The sequence below is a fragment of the Podarcis tiliguerta genome, assembly GCF_965153285.1.
Source record: "Podarcis tiliguerta genome assembly, chromosome: 2".
Lineage (NCBI taxonomy): Eukaryota > Metazoa > Chordata > Lepidosauria > Squamata > Lacertidae > Podarcis > Podarcis tiliguerta.
Window position 1 is genome coordinate 68,306,739 of NC_139535.1, and position 12,607 is coordinate 68,319,345.

General features: G+C 47.3%; 1 protein-coding gene across 7 annotated transcripts in view; it reads right to left on the bottom strand.

Moving 5' to 3' along the window:
* Positions 1 to 1,093, bottom strand: part of SEPTIN8 (septin 8) — a gene marked incomplete at its 3' end in the record, with an annotated part of 54,420 nt that extends 53,327 nt beyond the window's left edge. For all 7 annotated transcript variants that reach the window (XR_014507953.1, XR_014507954.1, XM_083427061.1 and 4 more), the window contains exon 1: positions 710 to 1,093. Coding sequence is in view for 5 of the 7 variants with exons in the window: in XM_083427061.1 (XP_083283187.1) it covers positions 710 to 739 (30 nt within the window). The remainder of the gene's footprint in view (positions 1 to 709) is intronic.
* Positions 1,094 to 12,607: the final 11,514 nt, after the last annotated feature.

A 12,607-nucleotide genomic window follows, 5' to 3' on the forward strand; every position in this document is an offset into this window, starting at 1 on the left:
GAATGGGAAGATCCCCGATAATTTGGAAAGAGAAAGTCGGCTGGTGGGTCTTATCCGACTCCCTACGACAGTCCACTCCTTGGGTGCAGGCCACATGTATGAAAACGCGGCAGCGGCGGCAGCCTTGGCGCCTGGTGCAGCTGTACAAAACCCATGGAGGAGTCCCCCCCCCCCCCCACGGAGGCTGCAACCCTACCCAGAAATAAGCCCCACTGAATTCGGCGGGGCTTACCCCAGGTAAGAGGGGTGGGAAACGCAGCCTTAGCTCCCACAGAGTCGCGCTCACTGAGGACTACAGGTCGCCCCCACCCCAGTCCCTCCATCGCCATCTATCCTGGCAGAAAGGCACAAGCCCCCCCCTGCCCCCCTCCACCCTGCCAAACGCGTGTTTCGTGGCGGGGCTGGCAATCTGGTGAGTAAGTGACAACACGCCTGCCTGCTGGAGAGTGCGCCCAGACGCGCAGCCTCTTCTGCAGAAGGCGGCGACTCCCTTCCCCGGGAGATCCCTGATGTCCCAAGCTCAGCCCAATTCAGACAGGCAGCCCTGGCGCGGCCCGGAGCCCCGTCCCTAAACTCCCCCACGGCGAGCCCTTTCCCAGGGCGCAGACCCCGCCAGTCGGGGTCTCTTAGCTCTCGGAGGGAGCGGCGTGCGCGCGGCGCCCCTGCCCTCCTGGCTAGAGACGAGGCTGCTGCTGCGGCTGCTACTCACAGAGAAGCGCTCCAGCTCCGTCGCAGCCATGGCTGGGAGATCCGGGGGCCGAAGGGCGAAGGGGTTCCTGCTCCTGGGGCTCTAGGCAGCCGTCTTGCCGGGAACCTGCTCCTCTCCTCCTGCTCCTCCTCCCTGGGCTGAGGCAACTGAATGAATCCAATATGGCCACTTCCTGGAAACTCCCCCTTCTCCGGCTGGGGAGGACGCGGGACGCCGCCCTCGCCCGGAGCGCCGCGGGGCGGCGAGGAGCTGGCGGAACCGGGGAGCCCGCTCGTCCCACGGAGCCTCGACGCCCAGCCCGTCCGGCAGGAGAACGCCCCGCGAGCGGCAAGGGGGAAGGCGGCGGCGCCGAACCGCAGCTGCCCGGCGTGTGCGGTCCGGAGAAGGATGCCGGGAGTTGTAGTCCGGGGCTTGATTGGGTCGCTGCGTTTTTCGGGCGGAATTCGGCGAGGCTGGAGAGAAGCTGCGCAGCTTTCCTTCCAAGAGCTCCCCAGGTATCAGCGCAGAGATCATTGCCGCCTAACCTACCTCACAGGATTGTTGTGGGGGTAGCAGGGGGAGAGCGGGAAGCATGAGACCCCCCGGGTATAGGGTGGTTCAATAAACAATATTCAATAAGCAATAATAATAATATACTCCGCCTTGAGCTCCTTGGAAGAAAAGGTGGGCTACAGAGGCAATAAAGAAAGAGACGCAGAAAACGTGAGACCTTGATATTATGCTCCTTTCTCTATCTTGCTGGGAGGGGAAGAGTGGCTTGTCTATAACCCCAACACCATCCACTCCAACCAGATGTCCTTTAGATCTTGTTAGATCACAGCTCCCAGCATCACTCAGCATTGGCCATGTTGGCTGAGACTGGTGGGAAGTGGAGGACCAAATCATCCTGGAGGGTCACTTGGAGCGCAAAACCTATGATGTTTCCTAGGAAGAAAGCAGCACAGGATTTATCACTCTGCGGGTGGTTCCCCTGCACCAGGTGCTGAGCTGAAGGGGCGCAAAATGGAGAAGATCCATTTGGGGGGTGCCAGATTTTGGGCTCTCTCAGGGCACCATATTATCAAAGATTACCCTGAAGGAAGCCCCAATGAATTAAAGGGGGCTCATTTGGAATAAGAGGGCAGCCTTTGAGAGCGACTGGAAGTTTTCAATCAAAGGTGTTCCCATTTGTTGACTTATTTGCAACAGTCGCACAACTCCACTTATTGTTAGCCACTATGTTGCACCAAGTATTCAAAAGTTCTGTGGGCTCATAGGAATGCCCATCCTACTACAGTTGTACCTCAGGTTAAGAACTTAATTCGTTCTGGAGGTCCATTCTTAACCTGAAACTGTTCTTAACCTGAAGCACCACTTTAGCTAATGGGGCCTCCTGCTGCCGCCACGCTGCTGCTGCGCGATTTCTGTTCTCATCCTGAATCAAAGTTCTTAACCCAAGGTACTATTTCTGGGTTAGCAGAGTCTGTAACCTGAAGCGTCTGTAACCCAAGGTACCACTGTATTCTGATCACAATATGTTTGTGCTGAACAATATATCTGTTATAAGTCCCACGGGTGTTGGGGTGGGGAAGCACTTCATGAAGACTGCATGGGAGGCCTGTTTCCATCTGGGTCTCAAATGGCCTTGTTTCTGGAGCCAGCCCAAGTAGTAACTTGGGGGAAAGCAAAAACATTTAATCAAGCAATGGATATTATGATCAGCATCTTCTTTGCAGCTGCTTGGGGTGCCTCAAATATAAACATTTAAATGTTGTTTTTATGTCACTCCACACTTTAAAAAATAATGAAGTGGTGTACAACGCAATGGAAAAATTTAAAATAAAACCAATACCTTTCCAGTACAACCATAAAACTAGCAAATCCTAAGCAAGCAGATTAAGAGCAAGCTGGTATTAATATCCTAACAAAGCAGGCCTGGCCTGGCCTAATCCTTTGTCCAGTTGAGAGATGAGAGCCATACACTGTGAGCTTGTTCACATCTTCCCCTTTGAAGATGAGATTAGATACCATTTTGTCAAATACAAAATCCACTTTGAATGTAAGAGAGTTATTTATACGTTTCATCAATCTTCTCACATGAAGATGTCTCAAAGCACTTACAAATCCATGAAAACCAAAACACCTTGATATTCAAAACCAAAATGCATCAAATAAAAATACAATAAAACAAAACCCCTAAAAGTGCTCATCCACTAGTAATGGATGAATCCTACCAAAGCTCTCCTCTCCTCCAGACTTGAAGATGAATACCCAAAACCAGGCCAGATATCACAGAGTATGTAACTAATTACCATGTTCAAGCATGTTCAGGCCCGAGTCCCTGTCAGAGAGAAAGGCAGGGTATAAATAAATATATACTGGTAATGTAATAACATTCACTTGTTCACATAAATGAAGAGGGTATTTTTCTCTCCACTTAATTTTTGTACCCTCAAAAGCTACATTTCAGTGGCTGTGAACGGTTTTCTTATTATACTACAGGACATTTCACTTTCCTGGGCTTGCTGCAATCCAAACCAGCGTGAGCAAAGCCACTGCTGCACCTCAGCACCACTGCTCACACCAGCCAGGTTGACAGGAAGGGTGTGGCGGGGGGGGGGAAACACCCCTTGCTGTGCCAGATCCCAGGGTGGTTCAGTGATGTTGCTGTCACATGATGGGAGGAGGGCTGGCTCAGGAGCCAGCTCTGCTCTCACCATTTCCATTTCCAGTGGGGATGCTGCCAGCAGTGGCTTCCATTTGAGGAGGTACAACTGCAGTGCTCCTCACCAGCTGAGCCAGGCAGGTCTGGCTAAACCTCCTTCAGTATGATGGATTGAGTTTGTGTGTGCAGATGGCTCTGGTAGGCAGGGCAAAAGTTGGCATTGATGTTCCTTTGATACTACTACTACTAATAATAATAATTTATTAGTTTATACTCTGCCCATCTGGCTGGGTTTCCCCAGCCACTCTGGGCAGCTTCCAACAGAATATTAAAATACAACAATCTATTAAACATTAAAAGCTTCCCTAAACAGGGCTGCCTTCAGTCTGGTAGTTGTTTTTCTCTTTGACATCTGGTGGGAGGGCGTTCCACAGGGCAGGTCCCACTACCGAGAAGGCCCTCCTTTCTTACAATAATAGGAAAGAAAGACCTGTTATGCACTATGACTGAGTGTTAGAGGCTATGCAAGATCATGCACTAATCTTTTCTGGATACTTACTGTCCTTATAATTTTCAAGTGAGCAAGACCAGAGATGTGGCACTCATCTCTAAAACCAATTAAGAAAATCGGAATTCAGGGTTTGGAAATCAGATATAATTCAGTTTGGGAGATGGAAGATGTAGACAGGGAGATTCGTTTTTAAAATAAGCCCTGTCTTCACTACTACAAAATGAAGATCTGTTGAAGAAGTTTCCATTTTTCTTATGGGACCAGATTAGTCACTTACACAGTGGTTTACATCAAAAGGAGAAGCAGGGCTGTCTTTAGCAGATGCGGCACCGGGGTGCAAATATCCACCCAGTGCCCTCCCCCCCCAATTACCACAGATGGTGTTGGGGTGGCCTTAGCTGTGCAATGCCAGCTATCTGGGGGGGGGGGGGTGTGCAACTCTCCCTCATGCCGCTGCGGGAGAGCAATCCCCACAGAGGCTTGGGAGTGAAGTTGTGCCCCTTCCAAGCCTCCGTGGGAGGAGAGCGCAGCTTCCCTCCCAAGCCTCCTCGGGAGGAGAGTGATCCCCGCAGAGGCTAGGGAGGGAAGCTGCAAGACCGCCAGTCTTATGGTTGGCGGGGCGCAGCTGGCAGGCATGCAGAGAAAGGGGAGGCCGCTGGCAAAGCCGCACAGTTTCCCCACTTGCTGGGGTGCCCCTGAGAGGCCGGCGCCCTGGCATGACGCACCACTAAGCCCTATGGGAAAGACGGCTCTGAGGAGAAGCATGAATCACTGCACCATAGAAAGCAGTACATTCCAACCACGGCAGCCTGTCAAGGAGATCACTTGGTAAAGATGGTTACGACACAATGTTGATATTGACTGATAAGTGTAGAGAGCATACAAATAATGGAAACGTTTGTTTCTGTGAAGTTAGGTATCTGTAAAGCAAGTATGTTTGTGTTGTGAGGTACTTGTTTTCACAAACTATTATTGCACAGGCAGCTCAACATTTATCATGACAGAGTCTCACTCAGTCACTTCGGAGTAGAGTTACACTGAGGCTTTTCTTTACAAACAGGCAGCTTTAGATACCTGGCCAATGTGCAACAAGTAGGGCTTGCCCCACTGTGTTTTCCAACTCATACAATTGGAAGGAATCCTGAATGCCATCTCGTCCAACCCCCTGCTCCACGCGTGAATTGCAGGACAGGATAAGGACATGAGAAGAACATGAGACAAAAGTCTATCTAGTTAGGGTGGTCATATGTTGTTTTTTACAGAGCAATGTCCTGCATCTGAAGAACTGCCAGAGGATAGTCAGCCCTCAGTTTGAAGGGTTGCCTGGTTTAAGCCCAGATTGCAGATTAAAAGAAAAACTCACAAGGAGGGAGAGGAGGACCTTTTAGAGTTGCCCATCGACAGGTAGCAACCTGGACAATGTTCAGGTCACCTAGTCACAGTTCAGGAGCGAAATGAGGATTTATTTCACCCGGGTCAAAGATCCAGTTTGGCACACACATCCCATGTGCATTTGTGTACACACACAGGCTGGGAGTCTCAATGGTGTCCCTCTGGAAGCTTCACCCGGGGTAAAAAAACATGGCTAGCCTCCCCCACCCCCACCCCCTGTAGCTATGGCTCTCCACAGGCTTCCCAACTATAGTAAGATGCACTGCATTTCTATCAAAATTGTTGTTTCTAAATGTGCATTCCCTACATACAAATCAACCCCTTTATGCAGACCTGCATCATACTTTGTCCTCTCTTTTGGTGATGCTTTGGCAAGGTGGAAGTGTTCAGTTCAGCATTCTTTCCCAACAGGAGCCCTCTCTCGCTCGTGTTCCCCAGCAGCTGGTATTCAGAGAGGCCTCTTATGCTGGAGACAGTGCACAGCCATCATGACTAGTAACCATGGACGGACTTATCCTCCATGAATTTGTCTAATCCTCTTTTAAATGAAGCAGCTACAGCATCTGTGGCAGATGGCCATGCGGCCTCTCCTTGAATACCTCCAGTCAAGGAAAGCTCCCCACCTTTTGGGGAAGCCGCCTCTTCCGCTGCTGAACAGCTTGTTCTGTGAGGATGTTTCTCTTAACGTTTAGCTGAAATCTGTTCCCCTGAAATTTCCAGCTGTTTTTTTCCCTAGCCCCCCTAGAGGACAAATTCTGTTCCATCTTCTGAGTGTCATCCTTTTAGATCAGGAGTCACCAACCTTTCTGAAACATTTCGTGGTCACATTTCAAATTTTGAGATAGTGCTGGGCGTGCCAGCCACAAAATGGCTGCCATGGGGAGCATGACATAAGATAAAATAGAGCAACAGCCATCTGCAAGAATTTTATACTTATCATGCCAGCATTATACACACACACACGTGGCCACATCACACTCAATCTGCACATTTTGTCCCATAATGTTCTTTCTAGAAGGGCTAGAGAAGTTCTTATTTTTTAAAGTAGAAAACTCAGAGGCCAGGGCATCTGTCTGGGGGCACGAAAGAAAGCTTTCAAAGGTGCCATGGTGACCGTGGGCACCATGCCCACAACCCGTTTTAGATATTTGAAGGCTGATGTCCCTTAATCATATCCAAGATGGCTTCCAAATCCTGAACTATCCTGGCCAACCTTCTTTTTCTCATAGCCACACAGTTGGAGCCAATAGGGTCAGATAGCCTGTGTTAAGGGATTTGTTGTTTTATATGCCTGTTGTCTTTGTCCATGGAGTTTTCTTGGCAGGGATACTGGAGTGGCTTGCCAGTTCCTCCTCCAAGTGGATCACATTTGGTCAAAACTCTCCACTATGACCTGTTCATCTTGGGTGCCCTGCTTGGCATAGTTCATAGCTTCTCTGAGTTATTCAAGCCCCTTCACCACGGCAAGGCAAGGGATATGTCTCTTGAATTCTAAGGCAAAACAAAAAATCCTCGTAGTGAACACAAAAATGCACACACACACACAGAGGGAGAGAGAGAGAGAGAGAGAGTGTCTCTCACTATGCTTAGCTTAAACTGCAGCACTCAGAAATGGTAAGTGACAGATCCGGGCACCTCTACCATAACCTGAAGACTCAGGAAAGTGAGGAGTTTATGTTTTCAATCTCTTCCCATTCTGCTATGGAACAGTTGCTTGGCGCTGGGTGAGTCGTGGGATCCCAGAGGGCAGAATAACTTTGGAAGGGGGTTGTGGAAGTTCAAAACATCTGAGAAACACTGCCGCACACATCACGGGATCTGTCCATGAGTGGCTATAAAGCTGCCCTCAGAGAAGGAGAGCGAGTCCTTGGCAGGCAAACAATGTGCGACTGTCCAGAGAAGATGCGTCCCTGTTCATCTCTCCATGAGTATCACCAAGAGCCTTTCATGGCTTATAATACAAACAGTTTCGGAGGCTTCTGAAGTGGAGATAACATTTGCATTGGATTTCACCCGTTTGTATCTTCTCTCCAAAGTCCTAAGATTGGCTCAGTTGGCACACATTAATTCTGTGTTTTGCTTTTTAATGGGTCTGAGACTGCATAGTAACATTTGACTTAAATGTCTGTGAGTAGCCCAAACCAGAGACATTTTCTCTCTTTTTAACCCAAGGCAGCCATTAAGGCTGCAATCTCCAATGGGCGCCTGCTTGGTCCATATTTGTTTGCGCAGGTGGAAACAATTAATCCTTTCTTTTGCTTCCTGCTGGCTTCCCACTGTTAAATCCCTACCTCAGATTTAGGCACAACCAATAACAATACCCCCCCCCCATTTAAAAGGCCATAGATAGTTTAATTAGTCAAAGGCCTGGGAAAAGAATGTTTTGAACTGGTGCCTACAGATATGTAACAAATACAGAGGTAAGCCTCCCTGGGGAGAGCATTCCACAAGTGGGGAGCCACCACAGAAAAGGCCCATTCTCGTGTTGCCACCTTCCAGACCTCTCAAGGACTCACACAAAGAATTTGCAGAAACAAGAAAAGAATATTGACTCGATGGTAGGATTTAAATAAACATTCACAATTTTATGGCTAGGGAACAAATATTATAACAAAGGGAAAATATGATATATTGTAAAAAAAAACAGCAAAATACAATGGAGAGGATAACAAATCAGAAATGGAAGTTGATGGAAGTCAAAAGTGAGGCAGGGGAATATGTTATACAAACTGTATGTTATAGATAGAAGTATATTTGTGATGAGAAAAAAGAAAATTATAAAAATTATATTAAAAAAGGACTCACACAAAGAAGGGCCTCAGATGATGAGTGCAGGGTCCAGGTCAATTCATATGGGGAATGGCGGTCCTTGAGGCCTTGCGGACTTGCAGCACTTTGAATTGGGCCTGGAAATTAATTGGTAGCCAGTTGGACTAGGATTGGTGTGAAATGCTCAAACCATCTTGCCCCCAGTGAGCAACCTGGCTGCTGAATTCTGCACCAGTTGAAGTTTCTGAAACATCTTCAGAGGCAGCCCCACATACAACCAATAATTTGTAATAAATTTGTTGTCTGCGTTTTTTCAGTTGATTTAGGACGAATCTGATGCGCTGAATCCAAAAATCACATTGGTTTTGCTCAATCAGGTCAGGCCACATTGAGCTATGGCCACATGTCGTTTTTTTACATTTTTGTTCACATGTACACTTGTGTGGAGCATTTAGAAGAAGTTGGTGGGGGTAAAATGCCATGTCAAATAATTGTTTTGATTGGAAATGATTATTTTAATGACAAGAAGTATTCAGGTCCGATAGTTCTGGGTGATTATGTCGAAAAGGGATCAGTTTGAAGTCATAAAACCTCTGTTTTTTCTCGGAAGAGAAGGACTTGGTGTACTGTGCAGATATTGCGCAGCTTCTGCTCAAGCTTGGAGTGCCACGGTACAAACCCAAAGATTGGAGACTGTTCATTGACAGCAGCAAGCGATCACCGAAATGTGTTCTGCTACACAACGGCAACCAGTTTGCCTCTATACCCCTGGCTCACTCGAGTACACTGTAGGAGAACTATGAAGCGGTGAAGTATGTGCTGGAGAAAATTGGTTGTGATCAGCATAAGTGGTTTATTTGTGTTGACCTGAAGATGGTGAACTTTTTGTTGGGACAACAGTCTGGCTTCACCAAGTACCCATGTTTTCTGTGCATGTGGGATAGTAGGGACCGTGCTCAGCATTACACGAAGAAGGACTGGCCTGTGCGGGAGGAATGGGTGCCTTGCAGAAAAAGGAACGTCATCAACGACCCTCTGGTGGACAGAATACTCTTCCCACCGCTGCACATCAAGCTCGGCTTAATCAAGCAGTTCACCAAGGCTCTGGACAAGGATGGTGACTGCTTCACTTACTTGTGCCAGACTTTTCCAGGATTGACCATGGAGAAGTTGAAAGCTGGCATCTTTGACGGTCCTCAAATCCGTCAGCTCATCAGAGATCCAGAGTTCAGAAACTCAATGAACGAAGTGGAACTGGAAGTGTGGAAGGCATTTCTTCTGGTAGTGAAGAACTTTCTTGGCAACAATAAAGCCAGAAACTATGCAGAACTTGTCAACAACATGCTGACTGCTTTCAGAAACCTGGGCTGCAACATGAGCATCAAAATGCACTACCTATTTTCACATATGGACCAGTTTCCTGAGAACCTGGGTTCAATGAGTGATGAGCAGGGGGAGAGATTCCATCAGGACATGAAAGAGATGGAGACCAGGTATCAGGGTCGCTGGGACACAGTCATGATGGCTGATTACTGTTGGACTCTGAAGAGAGACCTCTCTGCCGCTGAGCATTCCAGGAGTTCCAAGAAACGGAAGTTCAAGCCCTGAAGTTTGAAAAATGGTGACGCAACATGCAATTTACGTGTACAGTGGTGCCTCGCAAGACGAAAAGAATCCGTTCCGCGGGTCTTTTCGTCTTGCGGTTTTTTCGTCTTGCGAAGCAAGCCCATTGACGGAGTAGCACTATTAGCGCTATTGACATTTTAAGGGCTAAAAACGGCTTTTTAACGCTTGGGAGATTAGCGGTTTTGCTGCTAAAATGCTTTTAGCAGCTTAGCGATTCAAAATAAGGGGTTTTGGAGCGGGAAAAAAATTCAAATTTTTTCGTCATTTTTCGTCTTGCGAAGCAAGCCCATATGGAAATTTGTCTTGCGAAGCGCCTCTGCAAACGGAAAACCCTTTCGTCTTGCGGGTTTTCCATCTTGCGAGGCATTCGTCTTGCGGGGCACCACTGTACTTACCTTTATCAATGCCCACCATTCAGTTTACAGTAAACCTGACCTGATGGAGAGAAACGGATGCCATTTCCTGATTCAGCAGTGCAAAAATACCCTAAATCAGTTGTAGAAATCTAGACAACATTCAAAAAGTAAAAAATTGTTGCCCAGTGATAATCTAACCCAGTAGTTACCAGAGCATTCCTATCTGGATTGAGCTTCAGTTTGTTGGCTCTTATCCAGTCCATTACCGAGGCAAGACAACAGTCTAGCCCACCCACTGCCTCACCTGCAGATGTAAAGGAGAAGTAGACCTGTGTGTCATCAGCATATTGCTGACAGTGTGTACTCCAAAATGATGGATGACTCCATTCATGCAGTTAAACAGCACGGGGGATAAAACAAAACTATGAGGAACCCCACAGTGAAGAGTCAAAGAACACTTACCAAGCATCAGCCTCTGGAAATGACTGTCCGAGTTGGACCAGAACCACTGCAAAGTGGTGCTGCCCATTCCTAACTCTGACAGCTGCTCCAGGATACCATGATAAATGGTATTGAAAGCCACTGAGGGGTTGAGGAGACAGGGACACATTTCCCCTGTGTGTCTCACAACAGAGGTCACCATACAGGGTGACCAAAGCAGTTTCTGTGTCAAAAGCAGGCCTAAACCCCAATTAAAATGAATCTAAAACATCTGTTTTCTCCAAGAGCATCTTGATCTGGACCATGGCTCAAGAATCTTGCCCAAGAAGGGGAGATTGGCACCTGGCCAGTAATGACTTAGATTTTCCAAATCCAGGGAGGGTTTCTTGAGGAGTGGTTTTACCACTGCCTCCTTCAAGCAGAATGAACTCTGATGAACCACAGCAACTCCCCCTGCCCTGCCCTCTACCCTCGCTTGATGCTGCAAGGAGTACCCAGTAGGGCAGACCTGAGTATCTCCCCCACCCAGGTCTTGGTGATGACCTGACATTTATAGTAGTAGCATCACCACCACGCTATGCGGCCCTGTGGAAGAACAACCAACCATAACATAGGACTGTAGGGAATTGGGGGCAGGCACCAGATACAACCACCTGTTGCTCCATCTCTGCTTCTCCCCTTGATCACTTCGGTGCTAGATAACTGCCATTATCCCAGCTCATGTAAAAACAGGTGTGGGGAGGAACAACTTGGGATTTAAGATAGCCAGTTTGAGCCATTTATTACTGCCACCACTGCATTCAGAACTCAAGCAAGACACAGATGCAAGCCGGAAATATTTTCCCCTGGGTTGTATTTGAATTAAGACAGCAGAAGCTGCCACCAGCTTCCAAGATTGCAGCAGCACTTCCACCAGCTCCTTTGATCACAGCAGTCCCTGTTATCTGCTGCTAGCTGTATCTGTGTGCAGGTCTGTTCATGTTGCCATTTCCCCACATGATCCTGTATCCAGGAACAGTCAAGGTGACCTGTGAAGTGTAGTAAAAAGCTGCTTATTTCTCCCACTTATGTCCTGAAAGGTAACCTATATTCCAAGCAACTTACATAAAGAACTCCAGCACATTCTGACTCAGCTATGCGGGCATGTTCAACGTAAGGCAAATTTCTCTGTATACATTTAATGTCTGCTGTTTACAATTTGCATACCAGGCAGCCCTTCCACAGATGTTTGTGTTTTCTATTCTTTGTCCAGCAAATTCAAACAATCTTAAATATGAGCTGGGCTTTGCACAGGTAAGCAGTTTACCATGCAGTATCGCCACCCTGGTCCAGCTGCAATGAAGCTTGGGAAGCAGAGTTGATTCCACTCTTGTCCCATAATACCAGGTTCACCCTCTTACTTCTAGGCTTTCAAGCACAGACTTTTAACTGATTATTACTTGGCTTCTGGCTAAGTTGAAAAATCTCACATCAGTTACAAGAATTGTGGGATGGGTTTTAAAGGGTAGCAGAGAATGTATTAATTGCAATTTATCGCTTCAGGCTCCTGTATGTGTGGGTTGAACAGAGTTTTAAAAATCCCAACCTTGACAGCAAAATTAAAAGCATAGGTACTAGGCTGCAAAGCCTCCATTTGAGCAAGTCTAGCTACAAAGTAAGCTGCTTTCCCCAGTGCCGGATTTATATATAAGCTAAACATGCTATAGCTTAGGGCCCCACTCTCTTGCCCCCCCCCCAATCACTATTAATATACTTTTTCTTAATTGTATTTGAGTTCAACAATTACTTTGATAAAATACATATTTTGATATGTGCAAATGGCTTTAGATACCTATTAGGTCCATAAATTACAATATAGCACAGGGGTCGGCAAAAATTTTAAGCTGTGGGCTGGTCCACTGTCCCTCAGACTTTGTGGCAGGCCAGAGAAGCGGCATCAGAAGGGGGAGATGGAAAAAGAGGTAAGGGGGGCAAGTAGTCCTCCTCCCCACCCCAGCCGTTTGTCATTGCTTTTCTCCCAAGAAGCAGGCGTCTTTTAATTTCGCAGCTGCTGTCACCATCTGCAGTGATCATAGAGCCCAAGAAAGTAAAATCTCTTCCCCTTCTATTTGCCAAGAGGTGATGGGACCAGTGGCACCATGATCTTAGTTTTTTTGATG